The 22,019-nt window shown below is 43.0% G+C and overlaps 1 protein-coding gene across 3 annotated transcripts in view; it reads left to right on the top strand.

Annotated features, from left to right (window-relative positions):
* Positions 1-21,960, top strand: part of FNDC4 (fibronectin type III domain containing 4) — a 27,960-nt gene extending 6,000 nt beyond the window's left edge. The window contains exons 2-7 of one of the 3 annotated variants that reach the window (XM_081942389.1): positions 3,330-3,407; positions 4,275-4,390; positions 4,673-4,877; positions 5,430-5,519; positions 12,702-12,835; positions 19,387-21,960. In XM_081942389.1, the coding sequence (XP_081798515.1) occupies positions 3,330-3,407; positions 4,275-4,390; positions 4,673-4,877; positions 5,430-5,519; positions 12,702-12,835; positions 19,387-19,422 (659 nt within the window). In that variant the 3' untranslated portion in view covers positions 19,423-21,960. The remainder of the gene's footprint in view (positions 1-3,329; positions 3,408-4,274; positions 4,391-4,672; positions 4,878-5,429; positions 5,520-12,701; positions 12,836-19,386) is intronic. The other 2 variants (XM_081942390.1, XM_081942391.1) reach the window with 2 other exon arrangements.
* Positions 21,961-22,019: the final 59 nt, after the last annotated feature.

Genomic DNA, 22,019 nt, shown 5'->3' with positions numbered 1-22,019 from the left:
GTCCATTAAACATGTGGTGGGCCGCAGCCGTCCACGCAACCTGTCCAAATCCTCGGGGGCAACTGAGTCAAACTCCTCCCAGAGTGGTCTTACAAGACTCACTGTTGACGGCTCGTCCGGGCCACTGGAGGGGGCCCATCCGCTCCGGATCTGAGCGACTTTGTCCTGCAGATATTCTCCAAACTCCTCTGCTCTACCCTGCAAGGGCGCCACCCGCGCCCCCTGTGATAGGAGAGAGCGGGTTACCCTAAACAGGGCGGCAGGGCGGTTATCCGCGGACGCAATAAGAGCGGCACAATGTCTACGTTTGGCCGCTCTCAATGCCACAAGGTAGGTCCGTAAATAGGATCTTACCTGTGTTCGATCAGACTCGGAGCGTGAGGACCTCCACCTGCTCTCTAGACGTCTCCTATGGCGCTTCATCGCCCTCAGCTCCTCGGTGTACCAAGGAGTTCGGGCGGATCGCTGCCGCAGGAGAGGTCGCAAAGGTGCAACCCGGTCCAAGGCCCCAGCCACCGCCATATTCCAGGCGGCCACTAGGTCCTCCGACCGAGCGCGGGTCAGGGCTACAGGTAGCGGCCCAAGCTCCGTCTGGAACCTCTCCGGTTCCATCAGGTGCTTGGGGCGGTACCAGCTTGGACGAGCTGGCTCCGCCTCCTCGCGGTGAGGGGTAGCGACAGGGAAGTCGAGCCGGAGACATGAGTGATCTGACCATGACAGGGGAGTGATAACTAGGTCCCCTATTCCCAGATCACTCGTCCACTGTTCAGATACAAAAACAAGGTCCAGTGTGTGACCACCCTCGTGTGTGGGGCCCTGAATTAGTTGGGTCAGGCCCATGGCTGTCATGGAAGCCATGAACTCCCGAGCCACCTCAGATGCTGCTCCCGTCGACGGCAGGTTGAAGTCCCCCATGACCATAAGCCTGGGGATCTCAACCGCCGTCTCTGAGATCAGCTCGAGGAGCTCGGGCAGGGCCGCTGATGTATAGCGAGGAGCCAAGTATACAATCAGCAGGCCCAACTGCCTCCCTGGGCCCCATTTAACACCTAGGGACTCACAACCGGGTATCTGAGGGACAGTGAACTCTCTCGGTTCTAGACTCTCCCGAATAACTACCGCCACCCCGCCACCCTTACCCAGGGCCCGGGGCTGATGGAATGCACGGAAACCCGGTGGGCACATTTCCACGAGGGGTAAGCCACCCTCGTGGCCCAACCAGGTCTCCGTTATCCCTGCAAGGTCCAGCTCCCCCTCGGAGATCAGCTCACTAATGAGGGGGGCCTTGTTGGTTACGGACCTTGCGTTGCACAGCATCAGCCGCATGCCCTGGCCCTGTAGTTCCTGACCACCCAGTCTGCGGGGGTTGGTACAAACGACCGGGCGTAGCCAACAGCCACGGTCTCCCAACCAACCTCGTGATTTTCTCCTGTCCTCGCATCCCCCCCTCCCCACGACCGATGTAATAAAACAACCCTCTACTGGAATAGCTTGTTCCCTCTCCCCCCCCACCCCGCTCGCTCCCCTCCTTGACTCACCTGTTCGACTGGTGCTGGCTTCTCTCCCGGCCTGGTTAACCCACCCACCCCTCCCTGGAACCCCCTAAGAACAGTGTAAAACATTTCGATAAAAAGCCCCTCAGCTTCCGTTTCTTCCACCTCTCGGGGTTCGCAAACCCGTCATCAAGGCAGGCCCTTGAAAGCGCCAAGGGCCATACCTGCGAGAGAGGGGCCTCTCGCAGGCGGAGCAGGTCTAGCCTTGAGTAGATTGGTAAAATATTAAAACCCAATTGGGTAAGGTGCAGATGGTAATAGTTAATAGTTTTTGCACTCTTCAGACGTCCCAAACAATCTGCATGCCTCATTTTTTGTGAAAAATGGGGCATGCAGAGAGTTTGAGAGGCCTGCAAAATGCTCCTGTAGGCCGGGGGAGGCCAAAACGAGCAAAAAACGGCCCATTTTTCATGAAAACGGGCCCGTTTTTTGCAAAACAAAAGGGCATGCATAGCCTTTAGGAGGCTTGTAGAATGCTCCTGCGGGCTGGGGGGGCAAAAACAGCCCATCTTTTGCTCTTTTTTGCCCTCCCAGCCCCCAGGAGCACTTTGCAGGCCTCCGAAACCCTCTGCGTGTCCATTTTTGTGAAGGAGGCAGGATTTCGGGAAGTCAGAAATGCTGTATTCAGTGTATAACATGCACCCAGATTTTCATCCTCCTTTTTGGGGAGAAAGGTGCGACTTATACTCCGAAAAATAAGGTACATACTCAGTATGACAATATGAAATGCAGTATCATTTATTGACATTCATAATCAATTCCTGCCACTGCTATTTCCAGGCGGGCAATATTTCTGGAACTCAGCTTCACACCTGCTCAAATGGCAGAAGCTCCTGAGAATGCCTAGGTGAGAGACATCTAAGAAAGGCATCCCTGTTCCCCATGGAAACAAGGGAGGGGCACCCTCCTCTGGCCTGGATTGGCTAGTGAAGAAAAGCCCAAAGTTTTCTTCTTCTGGGAGCTGGGAAGGGTCCAGACATTCACCAGTAGCCCTACTTCAGGTTCTCAAGGTCAGCAGTCCCATGTCCTGAGAAGCTTTAGCATTCCTTCAGTGAAGAAAAATCTCCTTCTCCTTTGCTCCAGCCACAGCATCTTTCTCATCTGAAAAGAGGGGAGAGAAGGAACAGCCACCCAAGCCCAGTGATGGCTGTTGGTACAACTTGGCTGCCAGCACTGCTGCATCCCTGGCTGGCACACCATATGCTGCTGCCAGCCTCCCATTAGCAAATTAACACTTGCCGGAGAATAGAGTTGATCCCTCCACCTATGTCCTTGGCCTGGCAGGCTTGCACTGGCTGCTATGGGCTCCTAGCCAGGCTGATGGATCTTGGCCATGTGCAGAAAAGCTGAATGCCATGAATATCAAGTAACTTTTGATAGCAGCCAGATGGGTGGGATCTTTAAAAACTTTTCTTAAGGAACCATGAGGCCGGCCCTTACTTCTGGATCAGTTCAAGAACGCTGTGTTTGCACATCTTGCTAAAGTTGGCTAGTGTTAGCCTTGGTTAGGCTTTCTCGTGGCTTATTGTGTGGTGCAAACCCACCCTGATTCATTACTTTATAATTGTGCAAATCTAGAAACTGGGTTAATCCAATAACCAGGTTAAGCATGCTGTGCTGAGTTGCATGGGGCAGAAAGGAAATTGCACCTCTGCTCAGACTGCAGCATTCTGAAGCTAAGTAGAGCCATGGTGGCTCAGTGGTTAGAGGGCAGTACTGCAGGCTACTTCTGCTGACTGCTGGCTGACTACAATTTGGCAGTTTGAATCTCACCAGGCTCAAGGTTGACTCAGCCTTCCATCCAGAGGTGGTATTCAGCCGGTTCAGACTGGTTCGGGCAAACTGAGATCGCAGGTAGGCTTGCCCACCCGCCCCGGCTCTATGCCATCCTCTTTAGCCAAATTTTTGAGACTGGGTGCATGTGCAGAAGGTGCGCGTGCAAGCAAAATAGATGGGCGGGAGGTGCACATGCGCACAAACTGAGCATGCACGCATGCAGCGAACCAGTGGTAAAAATAAGGGAACCCCGCCGCTGCTTCCATACTTCCAAAGTCAGTAAAATGAGGACCCAGATTGTTGGGGGCAATATGCTGACTCTGTAAACCGCTTAGAGTGGGCTGAAAAATGCTGTAAAGCAGCATATAACCTGTTTCCCTAAAAATAAGACCTCCTGGATAATAATCCCAATTGGGCTTTTGAGTGCATGCGCTAAAATAAGCCCTCCCCCCAAAATAAGCCCTCCCCTGAAATATTTAACTGCATGCACAGCTGGTCCCTGCCATTTCCTGTGGGGGGGAAGTGTGGGACATGCCACATGTGCCCCACATGCACCTGCCATCCATATGGAATGGCCTTACGGAGGCTGCTCCTGCAAACTCTAGCTACCATACCCCTTCTCTTAGTGGTGGCCGCAAAAAGAATTGCCAGCGATACTAGGGCTGGCAAGAGTGTGCCAGAAACAGAGACAGAATGTCCGGCCCTCTCTGGATCAGCTGATTCGCAGGCAGCAGGCCAAGATTAAGGGGCGTTCTCCACCACAAAAATAATAAGACCTCCCCCAAAGTAAGCCCAAACGCTTGTTTGGGGAGTCAAAAGAAAATAAAACTCTGTCTTATTTTTGGGGAAACACGGTAAGTCTAAGTGCTATTGCTATTCATTATGAGCAATGGAAGAGAGCAGCCAGTAAGGGTTCTCCCCCCATCACTTTCTTGCAACCCACAGATCGGCCCCCATCGCCTGTCAACGTGACTGTTACACAGCTCAAGGCAAACTCGGCCACCGTCTCCTGGGATGTGCCAGAAGGAGACGTCATCATTGGCTATGCTATTTCACAGCAGGTGAGCTTGCGTTGAGGCGCTCCTGGAAGAAAGCCTGTCAGGGGACCAAGTAGCATCAAACCTTTACACCCCAACCCAGCCAGAACCTCCCATTTCTAACCCCTCTATGGGCTATCCCTTCCTTCCGTTCAGATGCATCCCTTCCAGATTAGGACTAAACCGTCCCTTAGAGTAGCAGTAACTCTCCTTAAGCCGCCTGGTGGAAGTAGGCAAGGTGAGCCTGAGGGCTTGTCCCACAGCCTGCCTGGCCTCCAGCTTTAACAACCTTCCTGGTTCTGGCAGCGACAAGATGGGCAAATGCAACGATTCATCCGGGAGGTGAACACCACAAACAGGGCCTGTGTGCTCTGGGATCTGGCAGAGGATGCAGACTACATCATCCAGGTCCAGAGCATTGGCCTCCACGGAGAGAGTCAGGCTAGCAAGAGAGTCCATTTTCGCACGTTAAAGCAAAGTGACCGACTTCCATCCAACAGCTCAAACCAAGGTAAGCAAGATCTTTTTGTTAATTAGTTTGGTGTCATCAAGCCAGGCTTTGCTCGTTATAAACAACCGTTTGCTGTATCAAACGTAATCCAGCAACACCTCCTATCTTATTCAAGGATATTTTGGCAATTTCTTTAATCCCCATCTGTCCACTTTATCCATTGTCTTCTTCTTTTTCTGCTTGCTTCAACTTGCTTAGCTTTTTTGATGTCAATCATTTGCTAAGGTTGGCCATGGGGCCAGTCTCTGTATTGGATTCTCTCACCAGCGTCCAGCTCATCCCAATGAGAAACAAAGCCCAGCAATGTCAGCCCCCTCGCCTCCATCGGCTACCTTGCACTGTTCTCCTCATCAGTCCCCAGTTGCATAGCCATAATTCTTACAAGCCAAAGGCTAGTTAGCGAAAGACTGTCTTTCCTAGCTCCCTGTCACTCCAGAGAGCCGACCTGCTCGAAATGTGAAACAAAGCAACCCTGGAGGTGCTGAGGAATTCTCGTCTAACTTAGTAACATGAATGATCCCCTTGCCAAGTTCCAGCCTTGTGTTTCTACAGGAGACATCACAGTGGAGGGGCTGGACAAAGAGCGGCAGCTGCAGACCGGGGAGATAATTATCATTGTGGTTGTGCTGCTTATGTGGGCAGGTGAGTTCTCTTGGGTTCTCTGGATTTAGGCAGGATTGTGGCTGGAAGACTTGGCATGCACAAAAAAGGTACTTTTCTTCAGCGTGTCTTTAGGATTGGCTACTACTTTGGTCCATGGCTTTTGGAGCAGCAAAAGAAATGTCTTCTACAAGTTCCTGAGGGCAAATGCTTGCAAAATTATTAAGGCATTTGATGTAGGCCTTAAATTATGACCAAAATTGAGCTCAAAATTTCTATCGCTAAGCAAGACAATGGTTAAGTGAGCTTTGCCCTATTTTATCACCTTTCTTGCCACAGTTAAGTGAATCACCGCAATTGTTAATTAGTAACACACTAAAGTGAATCTGACTTTCGCATTGACTTTGCTTGTCAGAAGGTTGCAAAAGGTGATCACATGACCTCAGGGGATTGCAACCATGATAAATCCATGCCAGTTGCCAAGCGTCCGAGTTTTTTTTTAATATATATATATATATATTATTTTTAAACAAACAAAAAACATAAAACACATACAACCTTCTTCTATTTCATATAGTGTGTCGTTTGGTTACAAGATTTTGTGCGTCCTTCCCATGGTCACCACTTACAATTATATATCGAATCACAAATTGTTCATTAGATAAATATAAGTACATTATTATTAAATGTCAATTTTTCAACTGCAATGATTATTCCTTAATTTTAAACAAAATATTCTGAATATTGAATCCTTACATACAACATCATTTTGCATCAATAATTCAACTCCAATTATTATTCCTACATTCTAAACAAAATATTCTATATATTGAAATCATACATACGACATTATAGTGTTAGACCCTTATAGTATTGCAGATATCATACTATTATTCTTAAAATATAAAAAGTTATCCCACCTGTTCCATTACCATGATTTTTTATCTAACCATTGATAAAACAAATCCCAAACCTTGTAAAATTGTTCATCTTCTTGTTCTCTAATTTCAAATGTAAATTTACTCATTTCTGCACATTCCATAATTTTTTGAATAGTTTCCTCCTGCGTTGGTATTTTCTCATTTTTCCAAGTTTTTGCAAATACAATTCTAGCTGCTGGTAAAACATTTAAAATCAAGTATTTCAAGTCTCTATTATATATTTCTGGTAAAAAATTACAATAAAAAAGTCTCTGGTTTAAAGTCTATATGTTTTTGGATCTTAGTCCAATATCTTTTAGCTTCTGCACAAGTCTACCACATATGTCAGGGGTGTCCAAACTTGGGAACTTTAAGACTTGTGGACTTCAACTCCCAGAATTCCCCAACTGGCTGGGGAATTCTGGGAGTTGAAGTCCACAAGTCTTAAAGTTCCCTAGTTTGGACACCCCTGACATATGGTAATATGAACTCGGTGTCTGATGACATTTCCAACACTTTTCTGATTTATTCTTGAACATTCTTGCTATTCTTGTTGGGGGTAGATGCTACCTGTAAAACATCTTATACAAATTTTCTTTATATGCTGTTGACATTGTCATTTTGTAATTTTGGGACAACAATTTCTGCCACTTCTCTAATTCAATCCCATGCCCAAAATCCCCCCCCCCCAAAGCTATCATAGTTCCTTTAACTTGTTCTTCTTCTAACTTAACCTCTGGTAAGTGTCCATAAAGTTTTTTAATTACTTTTTCATCAGTACCCATCAAAATCTTATCTAACTCAGTCATTTTATCATAAAAACCTTCCTCTTTATGGTCCTTGTCATATCTAGATTGTATTTGCACATATGAAAACCAGTTCATCTTTATACTTTTCTTTTCCAGTTCTTGCATAGATTTAAGTTCACCCTCTGCATTCAATATTTCACCATATCTAACTCTTTGTTCCTTTTTGTATATTATTGCGTATGAAAAGACTTCGATAGTTGATAGCCAGACTGGAATTTTTAAATAATATTGTCTTTTAATCTTCTCCCAATTTAGTAACAAAGCCTCCCGTAGGTAATGTCTTCTAAAATACCCCTGTGTTTTAGTTCCCTTCTCCATAAAAAGGCATGCCATCCCAACAATAGATCATGCCCTTCAAGAATCAAGAATCTGGTATTCCTTAGTGTTATCCATTCTTTAACCCACATCAAACTTGCTGCCTGGTGATATAGTTCCCAATTGGGCAGGCCCAATCCTCCTCTTGTTCTTGCATCTTGTAACAATTTTAGTTTTATTCTTGCTTTTCCCCCCTGCCATATGTACTTCAACACTTATTTTATTTAAGTCATCAAAATATTCCTTCCCTAGTCTAATTGGAATCGACTGGAACAGATATAAAATTCTAGGTAGGATATTCATTTTAATTGTAGATATTCTCCCTATCATCGAAAGTTGTAGATTTTCCCATTTCTTCAGGTCCATCGTGATCTGTTTATAGTAGTTGTTGTCTTTAAGAGCACTGCATCTTGCTGTTAAATATATCCCCAAATATTTAACCTTGTTCGTAACTTGCATCTCAAGGTTTTTGCCAACTCTTCTTTTGGCTTGTTGGCATATTCTTTGTCAAGATCTTCTTTTTGTCTTTATTTATTTTTAATCCTGCAACTTTTCCATATTCTTCTATTCTTTCTATCAAGTTAGGTGCTGTTTCTAATGGAACCTCTAGAATGAAGACCAAGTCATCTGTGAATGCTTGTAACTTGTATTCTTCCTTTTTGATTTTCATTCCTTTTATTTCTTTTCCTTCTCTGACATTTCTATTTAAAACTTCTAACATTAAGACAAAACGTAATGGTGATGATGGGCACCCTTGTCTCGTCCCTTTCTTTATTTCAATAGACTCTGTCAAATCTCCATTTATCATTATCTTAGCTCTTTGTTTATAATATATAGTTTGTATGGCTTGAGTAAATTTCTCACCAAAGCCTGTCTGTTCCAGTTATAACAGGATAAAGCGCCAATTCACATTGTCAAATGCCTTCTGAGCATCCAAGAACATCAATGCCAATTGTTTTTCAGGATGTGCCTCATAATATTCCAAAGTATCTAAGATTATCCTCATAGTATCTTTAATTTGTCTCTTTGGCAGAAACCCATTTTGATCAGAGTGAATGAAACTACTTAAGTATTTTTTAAGTTGTTCTGCCAATATTGAAGCAAACAACTTATAATCTGAATTTAACAGGGAGATTGGTCTGTAATTCTTAATTTGTAGTAAATTGACCTCCTCCTTTGGTAAAAGTGTAATATATGCTTCTGACCATGATTTGGGTATTCTCCTCTCTGACATCACCTCATTCATAACTTCTAATAATGGAAGAGACAACGATTCCTGCAGAGTCTTATAAAATTCCTCTGGACAAGCGTCCGAGTTTTGATCATGTGACCATGGGGCTGCTGCAACTGTGATGTGAAAAACAGTCATAAGTCACTTTTTCATTGCTATTGTAGTTTCAAATGGCTACTAAGTGAATGGTTGTAAGTTGAGGACTAACCGTATCTGTCAACTCCTAAAGTTGTCATGGTGAGGAAAGGAGGGGAGCACATTCCACGCATACTTTCGGCTAGAGTCGGATCTCACATTACAGCAGCAGGCTTGGGAGGGGTACACCTCATTGGTGAATGTGATTTGTAATACAGACTGAGGGGAGGGAAGGAACAGAGGTAAAGTTCAGCTATAATTCAAATAAGGCTAAGATCTGATTGCGAAAAGATCTTGCCAAAAATAAATGCTCCTAATAAATGACTAATTTTCTTTTGAAGTTTGGTCCGAGGCTCATGAATCAATTAGGGCATTTTTTGGTAACCTGACAGTATCAATATTTGATATCTCATGAATTTTGCTCACCCTGCCAACATTCCACATTTATCATTGCTATGAGTTCTGGCCCATCAGATACTCATGGACACATTTGAAATCTATAACATACCATAGAAACTTTAGATCAAAGGTATCCGAAGGCTTAGATTATTCACAACACACTAAGAAAAATTATCATAACTATTAGATGCATTTGACCAATTTAGATGCTAAACCTAGAACTATAAAACCCATTATTAAAGCACAGAAAACAAAAAGGAGTAGCTGACTGTTAAATTATGAGTTCTCATTATTGTGTTCTATACAAATTCCAGCTCTAGATTTAATTCTGTCATAATATATAACAGTGGACGATATTGTTTGTGTGTGGGGGGGGGGTCTGTGTGAGTGTGTGTGTGAGAGAGAGAGAATGAGAGGCTTAGAGTACTGCGCAAACCAAATCTGCTCAATTAATTTGTGGTTTAATGTATTGTGCAAAACCCAGAAAAAAATGGGTAAATTCAGTAATGAGGATAATAACATTGACAGAGTTGATAAGCAATGTTTTTCCAGGCTGACTACACTGCTTTAATTCAGTGCATTTTTGTTCAAGGAGTATTTTTCCATAACATTTTAATGCTTATTCACGTACTTAGTTTGCAAATTAAGTAATTTGAATTCTTGAAGCATCTCCATGTGTTTCTTTTGTTTTCCCTTAGTTGCTTAATTTCTCCCCAAACTGTCAGATCCTATTTGAAGAGCATGTTTGTTCTTTTCTCTCTAGTACATGGTCCTTGTATGGCTTTTTGCATATTTTTACCCTTATTTATTATATTAGCCAACCTTATATACAATTGTCTGTGTATGAACAACGATGTTACCCGTCATGATCAAACATTATTAAATGCTTATCTGACTTTTACTAAACATTGCAAATGTTATTTTTATAGCAATTCATTATATTTGCATTTTGAAAGAACATGGGTAATTTGAAGAAATACGATTGAACCTTGGAAATTGCACATGAATCCCCAGATCCATCTTCTATTATTTCTGCATGCTTTTCGTATTATTTCTGCATGCTTTTTGTGCATGTTCAGTACTTGCATCCTTGTTCCAAACATTAATCCATTGTTTACATTTGTATTACACATCCTTTAAATGGGCAAATTACTATTTAGCTAGCCATTAGCAACTCTGTCCAGTATAATACTTCATGTCGATTTCTTGTGATTGCATCCACATCACAATAGGTCTTATTTGGTCTCCCCAGTTTTGAAGGGTGACATTTTCCTGTGTCACACAATTCATTCATTGTCTTATGAAAAGAAGGACTAGGGGGTGACATGATAGCAGTGTTCCAATATCTCAGGGGTTGCCACAAAGAAGAGGGAGTCAAACTATTCTCCAGGGCACCTGAGGGTAAAACAAGAAGCAATGGGTGAAAACTAATCAAGGAGAGAAGCAACTTAGAACTGAGGAGAAATTTCCTGACCGTTAGAACAATGAATCAGTGGAACAGAAGTTGCCTCCAGAAGTTGTGAATGCCCCAAAATTGGAAGTCTTTAAGAAGATGTTGGATATCCATTTGTCTGAAACGGTATAGGGTTTCCTGCCTAGGCAGGGGGTTGGAATAGAAGACCTCCAAGGTCCCTTCCAACTCTGCTATTGCATTGTATTGTATTGTATAAATGGTGCAAAACTCACTTAACAACTGTACTGCTTAGCAACAGAAATTTTGGGCTCAATTCTGGTCATAAGCCGAGGACTACCTGTATGCATATCATGCTTCTAACTTACAGTACTGCACTCTAAAAGCTTCTTTGTTCTTTAAGATGTCATCAACTCATTTCCCAGGTAACAGAGACAGGGGAAGAGAAAAACTAGGCTAAAGGTTTTGAACTCATAACTTGGTAATACGTAATGGAAATAAAATTAATACGGGTGATAATTCCCCATCTTCTTATTCAAGACCATGCCAATTTTTTACGCTCCAAGATTCTCTTTAAATGAGAAGCGAAACAATTCTCAAGGGTTATAGAAGCAGATGGATTTTCCTTCTTCTAAAACATTTTCAGTTTAAAACTGCTTCCACGGAAACAGATATGTGATGGGGGAAGGTATTTATCCCCATTCAATTTCTGTTTTCACATCATTTACTCGCTGCTCTGTTATAATGCTTGTGTACTTGCCCCTTGAAAGATTAGTTTGTGAAACAGGGGATGAAGATTGGGGTATCACGCAGACCCATGGTTTGTGTTTCTCTCTGCCCATTTCTAAATAATTATTACAGGATTTTTAAAAAGTATTTACAATCATGATCACTAACCTCTACATTTCTGTCTAAAAAAACAGGTGCATAAGCAGTTTTATAAACAGACTAGCTGATAACCCAGCATTGCCTGGGTAGTTATAGACGTCGAAGTGTTTGTCTGACGGAGAACCTATGCGCTCCTATTTCCCGCCCTGTCTACGATCCTGGATCTCCCATGCGCTCCTCTTTCCCGCCCCCTCTACAATCCTGACACTTTGCCCCAAAGTTTGTCTGTCAGGGGGCCATTGAGAGGGGCCTTTCTTCCCCCTACTCCCATGCCCATCATCCCTGCCCTCTCCTTTCCTCCTCCCATGCGCGCCTCTTTCCAGTTTGCTTTGGGCAAACTGTTAACATTTTAAAAAGAAGAGTAAAGCAATACTGTATATTCAGGTAGGAATATACCGTATATGATAAATGAAAGTTCTAGGGGAATCAGTTATCAGGTTTTGCTCTCTCTATGACACTGTTCTATCAATTAACACCATGGAGGGCATGATTGTACCTACTCTTGACTGGCAACATTTAAAAGAAAGAAACAGGTGAACTCTCAAAAGAGCTTTCACCATTTCAAATTCCTCACCTGAGACAGGCTCAAGTGTCTTTCCATATCGCACTAAGCTATAATATTGGCTTTGAACATCTGGAGAACCTGGCCATTGTAGTTGGGACACATTGGATGTGAATGTTAATAAGCCAAGGTTACAATTATAATTCAGTGTAATACATGAGTCCAGCCACAGCTTGGCTAACATTTCCCCCTCTTCACTACATGACTGCACCACTTGTCCCCCTCTCCAGGCATTCTTAACAAATCACACACACACACACACACAAACATTTGGGGATGAAAGAATTACTCCAAAATTGGGGAGTGTAGTGTAGTGTGTGTGTGTGTGAGAGAGAGAGAGAGAGAGACAGACAGACAGACTCAGACACACAAAGAACCAGAGAAACACTAAAATATTTTAAAAGAGCATAGCTTTTCAAATAAAGAAAATGCTGGAATTTGAGTTTCCCATGTTCATCTTTCCTTCCTTCCTTCCTTCCTTCCTTCCTTCCTTCCTTCCTTCCTTCCTTTCCTCCCTCCCCCCTCCCTCCCTCCCTCCCGTCTTCCTTCCTCAGCTGTGATCGCACTCTTCTGCAAGCAATATGACATCATTAAGGACAATGATTCCAACAATAATAAAGAGAAGACCAAGCCTTCCTCAGAACATAGCACTCCAGAGCGGCCCACGGGGGGGCTACTACGTAGCAAGGTAAATACTGTTACTGGGCAAAGAAGGGGTGAATGAAGGGTACAAGGCTGATCTCATTTCAGATGGGCTGAAACTGGCTGGGAGAGATTCCCAAGCACACTGGACCATGAAGAGGACCTGTGACACAAGGTGAAAGGCTTTGCTAGAGGTACCAGCATCATTCTTCACTACAATTATTATATTCCACATTCTCAATCCTCACTTAAGCTACAATGCAGTTTTTCCCCTACTTAAGGATGTAATATGAACCTTATTGTATAAGGATACAAAGCTTTAAGGATTAACATTTATTGTCAATTAAATCTGTATAGCCGCCCATCTCACAAAAAAATGATTCTATGCCAATTCAAGATCAGCTGCCAGTTGGTGGCTAGAATTTTAAAGAATATAATAATGATAATAAATAATAACATACTCTCAAGAGCTGTTAGAATACCAGCATGGCAATATATTGAACGGAAGTGGACATCACATAGGACATGAGGGAACGAAATCACTCCATCTTTCTATTATTTGCAAGTAATTGGGCTACACCTAGTAACCCAATATTAATTATCAGGCTCTCTTTTATGAACTTAGGATCTGTGTTTCAAACTCAGCACCAGGAAGCGCTGTTGTGTTCTGCCTTTTGAAGTCAGGCATAGGAATCCGTTTTCGAACGACAAAGTTGCTGCAGTCAATTTCATAATAAAAAATGCACAACAATATTGGACAGTCATTTGTCCAGGATTCAATAACATCTCCTAACTTGGGCAGTGGGTTGGACTGGAAGACCTCCAAGGTCCCTTCTAGCCCTCTGATTCTATAATTCTATGAAATTCACAAGAAAACTTACGTTACCCAGAATTACAAATAGTTTGTACTGGTAGATAAAATGGATCATTTTGTTTATTAGAGTTACATTCCACCTTTCCACCAGTGTTTACAGCTTGCATATGTCATTTCTTCACAATAAAGCTAGGCTGAAAGGAAAGAATGGCTCAAAATCCCCTAGTGAATTTTCATGGCTCAGGGTGAAACTAAGTTGAACTCACGTTTTCCAGTCTCTGTTCAATAACATAACAATTATTTTTTCTATACAAAGCCCTGGTTGTCACATTCTTTTTCAAACTCGAAGGAAGTCAGAAACTGCATACCTGAATGCTTGAAAGCATTTTACTCATATTAAAAAGTTGTTCTAAATCTTATGTAAAAATATTAAAATGTAAATATCTGGTTATGTGAAACGATTCAGGCATTTTAACATCAAATGCAAATCTGTCAGTAAACAAAATAGGTTGTTGAAAGAATATTGACACACATATGTATATGACAGTGAGAAAAAGAACACAATGGTTAATGGTCTTATACATTAGAAATGAATTTTAACATTTTTAGTCCCAGGGAAAAATACCTTTAAATGGGCATCCCACCATTAGGAGAAATGTTAACCTAACCTTGATTCGCAAAACAATCGTAAGGGGGAAAGTTGTTGTTCACTGCGAAGTCGTGTACAGCTCATCGCGACCCCACGGACAATGTTCCTCCAGGACTTCCTGCCCTCTACCATCCCCTGGAATCCATTTAAGCTCACGCCTACTGCTTCAGTGACTCCATTCAGCCACCTTATTCTCTGTCGTCCCGTTCTTCTTTTGCCCTCAATCGTTTCCAGCATTAGGCTCTTCTCCAGTGAGCTAGTGCAACAATTTAACTTTCTGATCAGCTTAATTTCAATAGAAAGAACTGGTGTATCTAGAAAATATTTTTCTAAAATGAAGACAAAAAGATTACACAAGATTCCCTTTGGTAGAGAAATTTGGGACCTTTGTAGGGGAAATATAAAAGGGATGTGGTGGCTCACTGGCTAAGACACTAAGCTTGTCGATCAGAAAGGTTGGCAGTTCGGCAGTTCGAATCCCTGCATAACAGGGTGAGCTCCCATTACTTGTCCCAGCTTCTGCCAACCTAGCAGTTCGAAAGCACGTAAAAAATGCAAGTAAAAAAATAGGAACCACCTTTGGTAGGAAAGTAACGCCTTTGGTGTTTAGTCATGCCAGCCACATGACCATGGAGACATCTTCGGACAGCGCTGGCTCTTCGGCTTTGAAACGGAGATGAGCACCGCCCCCTAGAGTCAGGAACGGCTAGCACATATGTGTGATGGGCCCCTTTACCCTAGGAGAAATACAGCATCTAACCTGGGCTTAATGCATACAAAGGGAATTTTGTTCCCTATCCTCATTCTCTGACATAGGAAACAATTTTTAAGAAGTTAGTTCAATTATTGTTGAGAATCAGCATGCATATTTAATATATTATGATTGACTGCAGGCAAACAGATGTTTAGATTGGGCTTGGCATTTTTGTCCATCTATTGGGTCCTTTCCACAGATTTGGGATAGGCAGATTTTTAATAATATTAAGTGTTTGTTATGGGAACCAAGTAAATCTGCCTTTGCAATTGACTGATGGTGATTTCGTTCAAGTAGTGCCTCAGATGTTTTTGAATTGTACCAACGGCACCTATCCTGTTTCCCTGAAAATAAGACCTCCACAGATAATAAACCCAGTCAGGCTTTTGAGGGCATACACTAAAATAAACCCTCCCCCCCAAAATATTGAAACACAGCAGCAGCCACGAGGTGACCACATTCGCCACCTCCTGCACCTCAAAAATAATAAGACCTCCCTGAAAATAAGGCCAAGCGCTTATTTGGGGGGTCAAAAGAAAATAAGACTCGGTCTTATTTTCAAGGAAACATGGTATTACTTCAGTGACGTGCGGTGAGGTTTATGGCTGGTGAGGTCATCAGCGCGAGCCATGGTCCCCTTCATGTTGACTCAGGAAGGCGGGGAATGGGACCATGTGTGCAGGAGGGTAAAGCTGCCTCAGCCTCCTGCACACGTGGTCCCATTCCCCTCCTTCCTGACTCCTGAGTCAACATGAAGGGGACCACGGAGCGCGCTCCGCGGGACCTTGGCTCACGCTCCGTGGTCCCCTTCATGTTGACTCAGGAAGGCGGGGAATGGGACCTCGTGTGCAGGAGGGAGTCTGAGGCTAGAGGAGCCTCCTGCACACGTGGTCCCATTCCCGGACCACGTGTGCAGAAGGCTCCTCAGTGCCTTTTCCCTTTTTTTTTATTTTCATGATGAGAGGGGTGAGGCTCTGCCTCCCCTGCCTCCCCTGACCACACGTCCCTGCATTGGTACTACCTTTGTTTTCTTTTGCAATAGTCATTCTATTTCTACCTCTATATGTTTTGTGATATTTATCTGTGTTTTCTCCAATTCTTTCTCTTCTATTATTATTCAGTTAAAATATGGTATGATATGTTGTAGGAGAGAAAAAGAAATGTTGCCTAAAAATGAACTGTCAGAAAACTTCTCTGGCCAACCTTAGAGCAAGCAATATATGGTTCAATATTATATAATATGCTGGTTTGGAGAGTTAAAAAAATGTATCATATGTTATCAGAGTAATCTACAGAAATACAGGAAATTGTGTTATATCAAGGTAGACTGTTGTGTTGCCATTGTGGTTAAACATCTGAATGGTCACTTTTCAGCTTGGATGAGTCCTCCAGTCATTGAGCAACTTGTTCTGACCTATAGGCTTCTTCAGCAGCACAAAGCCGAGTCCTCGTCCCAATAAATCCCCTTTATTTAATTTACAGTGAATTGTTCTCCAGCAAAGTCTTTCCTCTCCCACAGTCTTTCAAGATAGCACACAATTACTGACCTTTATCAGGCTTGGAGAGTGGCCAGGCCAATATCTCTACAGCGCCACAAGAATGCAGGAATGAACTAATTGTCTCCTGCAAACACCCATCCTCTTTCTCTCCTCTTTTATTCCCTATGGGAAAGGCCAATCAGCCGCCCACCTGTGGCCTTACTCCCAAGTCGACCCTTGTTCCTTAGCTGTTCCCTTCATCTGGCAACACTGCACATGCACACACTGGAACAGGCTCCAGCTGTTCGTCTGCCTCACTGATGTCTGATTCTGAAGGCAGCTGATAACTGTCAGATGGCGCTGGCCCCCTCTCTGCCTCCAACACAAAGCACTCGTCAGAGCTTTCCCCAGACTCCAGGACTGGCCCATGTTCCTCCCCATCCTCCTCAATGTCCGAATCTGCTGCCAGCTCCATTGGCCACCATAACTTCCATCCGCCCAGTTCAGTGTGCCCAGTAATAATAATGGGTGATAAGAGTTGCTCTGATATGAATGGGCATAGTGGAAACAACTGAAGAATAGGAAAAGATTTAAAGTAAGAGGAAAGCATGACCCTTAGTATAAACAAGGCAAACATTTGTCTAGTTCTAAGGAAATGTAGTAAAGAATTCTCAGAAAAGATGAATTTTGAGAAGGAATCTGAAAATAGGAAGGTAACATTTCCAAAACAATACGGAGTGAAGGAGAAAGAGTGAAATCTCTCCTGAACCAATTTCTGGAGTGATTATCCAAACAGCTCCCACAGACTGGCAGTAGCAGTATGATGGAGGAGCAGATTTTTAAAAATGTCAGTTGTAAATAATTTACAAGTTTCCCTCCCCATCTTGAAGAAGTATTTGACTGATCATTATACTGTAACATTAAAATCACAGTTTAATTAGCCAAATATAATTAATTTTACCAGTATATAAAAAGAAATTCATACTCTACTCAGTTGCATTCTTTCGTTACCTTCTTGCCTCTTGGAAATAAGGAGGAAAGAATCTTTTCAATGTAGCGAGAGAGAGAGAAAAGGACAGCAAGATGGATACTTAAATGAACCAATGCAAGGTAAGAAAATGTATTATAGGAAGAAGTGGCAAAGGAGAGGAAAAAGAATAAAACTACAAAGGAAACGCTTCTTTGAACATTGCAAGATGAGAATGTACTCGCAGAGTGGAAAAACTGTTATTCTTTTCTTATTCATTATTTAACATTCTTCTTCTTAATTCTATCAAGATTGCTTGAAGAGAATCAAGAACCACCAGTATAGGAGAATAAAGGATAAGTTTTTGCTGGCACATGCTTTGCCTCGTATTTATACCTGTGGCCCATGTTCAGCCTTTCAGGTTAAGATAGCCTCTTACCCATACTTTTATACAGTTTTGAAAATTGTGCAGTCACTTTCCATTATCTATCATTAGTTTTACATTATCTATTATATCATCTATCATTATCTTTACCAGAGGTGGATTTCTTCCAGTTCAGCCCGGTTAGAGCGAAGTGGTAGTGGCAGCGGTGGGAGGCTCCGCCCACCTGCCCGGAAACTTCTGCGCTTACGCAGAAGCGTCGCAAGTGCACGAACACGAGCAAACTAGTAGTAAAATAAATTAAAGCCCACCAGTGCTCTTTACCTTAACTTACCCCGTATTATTTTAGTATTTGAATGCTTTCAAATGGTACAATCATTTTGTATCGGCCCAGAGAATATTAGCGACTGGATGGATAAATAAAATAGCATGAGAGAGACACTGGATCATATTAAGAGCCTTTTGTCCTGCATTCTGTTGCCAGAGCAGCCAGGCATATATATGAAACAGATAGCAGAATATGAGGACAAGCAAACACTTTCTCCCATCCATTTGAGTATACTGCTTCCCAAACTGGTTAGTTAGGTACAATCCTTAACAGCCATAGTTTAACATCTATGAATATGTAAAATCAATGTTATAAGTAATCTATGTTGGTAACAAATTGGTTCATATTTGTTTGAAAATTCCATGTTTTCATTTAGTAACTAATTAGTTAGGATATCATTGAATTGGGCTTGACTTCTGCTAGATATATACACAAACATTCCACATCTCAACTTGCTTTTAGTAACAGCATGCACATGATCCAGGGACATCATTGCAGCAAGCTAGCCATGTGATCGCCATTTGAAGCCTTCCCTGCCATCTTTTCACAAGTGAAGTCAATGGGGAAGCTGGCAGGGAAGATCATATTGCTCCTATAAGTCGCTCCCACCATTTTTCCCCCCAAGGACACCCACTATGGAATACAAGATCCCAGGAATTCTCTACCTGCCCACACTCTGTAGCAGCCCCTGCCAGCCAACCTGTATCTGTAGGGCCTGGCTGCAACCTCCACTCCAATGCTCAGATGTGCCCACCTACAGCCCCTGCCAGTCCACCCATGCTTCGCAGTGTCCAGCTACAACATCCCCACCCATGCTCCATGGTGTCTGTCCATGGCACCCCTTCGACACACACACACACACACCTTGCTTGAGACTCCCACCTTTTCCCACTTTAGCAACTTGAGATTTTGATGGCAACCGGGACTGCCAGGATTGCTGTCACTAAGCAATGAGGTTTATGACCGGATCTCTTAGCGTTGGAAATGCTTGGGTTACAATTGCCATTGTAACCCCAGGGCTCCTTTTATCCTGCAGTAGTAGTTTAGGTGGCTTTGACCCTTTGACAGACTCTCTTCATTCCAAACTCTTCTCTTGTTGAGCACAACAGAGGAACAGAATCAAAGAAATCAAATGGACAGAAAGGGAATAGAAAATGGAAGTTTAGAGGAGTTACCACTGCACACTTTTTTAACTTATTAGCATAAACATCTCTCTCTTGTACAGAAGAAATCACCATCTATCAATATCATTGAAGTATAGCTGTTGCCACACAGGCTCGAAGCACTCCAGAAGGCTGCTGGAACATTGCTGGGCCCTGGATCTGGCTCTTCACCTGCATGCAAAGAATTAAAGCTTCTTGCCCTGAAGGAGGGATCTGCATGGAGCCAGCTGCCAAGACAAGGTGCATGTAGAAGCTGGCCTCTAACTAACCTCTCGTCCTGAAGTTGTAACAGAAACAAGCCTGGGCCACAAGGAACAGCCAGCTGCAACGCCTTCAAACCAGCAGCAGGAAGCGCCGCAAAGTGCTAACCTGGGAACAGACTTGAGTGAAGACTTCCTCCCTGTTGACGTGGGAAGGAGCATTATACTGGGCCATATTTTCCTTCAACCCTGAATAAGAACCTCAAGCATGGCCTGCAGTCCTACAACCCAGGCTCCGTGTCTCCAGCAAGTGGCAGAGAAACAGACTGCATCTTGAAACGAATGGCGGATACAAAGAACCCAAAGGGGTCCAACCTGTCCCAGTAGTCTGCTTTCATCAAGGAGTGGAGAAAAAGATGAACTATAGACTGTACTTATGCCCCCATACCAAGCATTAATTCCAGAGCCTATTGGGAAAATATCATGTTGCTCTGAAGAGCAGTAGAAGAAAGCAGCATCATTGTGAGCTTCTAGAGCAGGGGTCCCCAAACTTGGCCACTTTAAGACTTGTGGACTTCAACTCTCAGAATTCTCCAGCCAGCATAGCTGGCTGGAGAATTCTGAGAGTTGAAGTCCACAAGTCTTAAAGTGGCCAAGTTTGAAGACCTCTGTTCTAGAGTTACCTTCTTTCAGAGTACCATCTACTATCAGAATTGCCGCAAGCTGCTATCAATTCTTTGTAAAGTCTTTTTGCTTCTGTAATCTCCCTTGTGCCAACAACTCTTCTGCCATCAATGTGCCAAACATCCCCAGATCTATACTCCAATTGAGAAGGCTATTCCCTGTCCCTGTCCCCCTATCCTTCCCTAGAACCACAAAGACATGAGCTGAAAGAATGTCGTCTTACGTACTAGTGGGAGAGCCACGTTGATACAACATTCTCATCAGCCAGCATTTCCTATCTGTAACAAGCTCTTAGTCAAATTGTTAATACCAGCAGAGAAGTAGGTCTCATTCCCAAAACCAAGCCTGAAATCAGGAAGTAGCCACATGAATCATCGGTGACAGAGAAATACAAAGCAGATCCTTTGTCTTCCAAGAATCCTAGCCTCTAGAGAGTAGACTCAAGGCATGATTACATAGGAGACCAGAAGAGCTATGGAGCCGACGCCCACTTATCCACATATTACTGACTGACTAGGGTCAGGAAAATGTGCCATTCTAGCATTTTCCCATTAAAAAAAAGCTATCCAGGCACCTGTGAAAAATGAGTTCGTACCTTGTACAATTACCTTGTACATTGGTAAGAATGAACTTTTTCACTGCTAATGAGTTCTCTGGGTAATGGTCATAGGTGAGCTGGTACCCAAAATCACATCAACATTTACATTTGACAAAACTAAGACAGTTGCATTGCCATAACACCCAGAATGATCACACGGTGCTTTTTATAGCATTGAAGCCATGGACATACTGTTATGCCCTCCCAACTTCTCTTTTGGCTACAAAATACTCTGTGGGGGATTTCTAGTGAATTAAAAACCTAAGAAGTAAAACCCACATCTGTGTTTAAACAACAGACACCGAAAATTACCAACATCATTTCATCCCGATCATTAATACAAAATCATATGATTAGTTTGTGGCTCATCAGGAAGAGCAAACCTTAAAAAATGAGGCTGAACCAGAGTTTGCTCAATCATGGGTGATCATATTCTTAGAACAGATTTAATGTAGATTCAAATAACTTTTATTTTCAAAAGGCAGGAGGAACTTTGGCTTTGGCTATGAGAGTCTACCTCAAACAAACCTCAAAACTGGAAAGAAAAAATATATATTTATTATCATGACCATACCTGTGCACACACTCTCCTCTTTAGAAATTGCTGCAAATGGTCCAACTGAAATGTATTGTGGCAGATGTAGGGGGTGGGATTGCTTGGTCCACAACATTCTCCTTTTAGTTCCAAACAGCTTGACCGAGCATCTCCTTTTTAGCTTCCAGGAATGAGAATGACTTGAAATCGAGACTTGATAAGGATGTTCATTATCAAACCCCATTCATTGTTTTATTGCTTCAAAGTACCCAGTAACATAGAGCTTATACAATTTCTTGATGATCCCCTCTTGGAAGGAGGCATCCATGCTGAGACTAGAGGATTTATCAGGACTCTGAAAAGACCCCCTAGGTTTCCTCTCCTGTAAAGACTCAGAAGACTACTACCTAAGAGGAGCAATTAGAGAGGGACTGTACAAAGAACTCACTGAAGAAGAATCAACTCTGCTTGGAGACACTAACAAAGACCAAACCATTTCATTTCATGTTGACCAAGAGATACCCATGACGCTGTCAAAGGCCAGATGCTGCTGCTTCCATCAGAATGGTCAAGAGACTAGAGAAGGGGGAATACATCCCTCAAAGTATTTGGTTTGGGGATAGAAAGCAATCTTTTGTGATATGGAATATTATGCAGGAATTGACTCCCAGGGGACAG

This window comes from Natrix helvetica, assembly GCF_964273705.1.
Source record: "Natrix helvetica genome assembly, chromosome: 2".
NCBI lineage: Eukaryota > Metazoa > Chordata > Lepidosauria > Squamata > Natricidae > Natrix > Natrix helvetica.
Note: the sequence above shows the minus strand (reverse complement) of the source record. Positions and strands in the feature narration are given on the sequence as shown.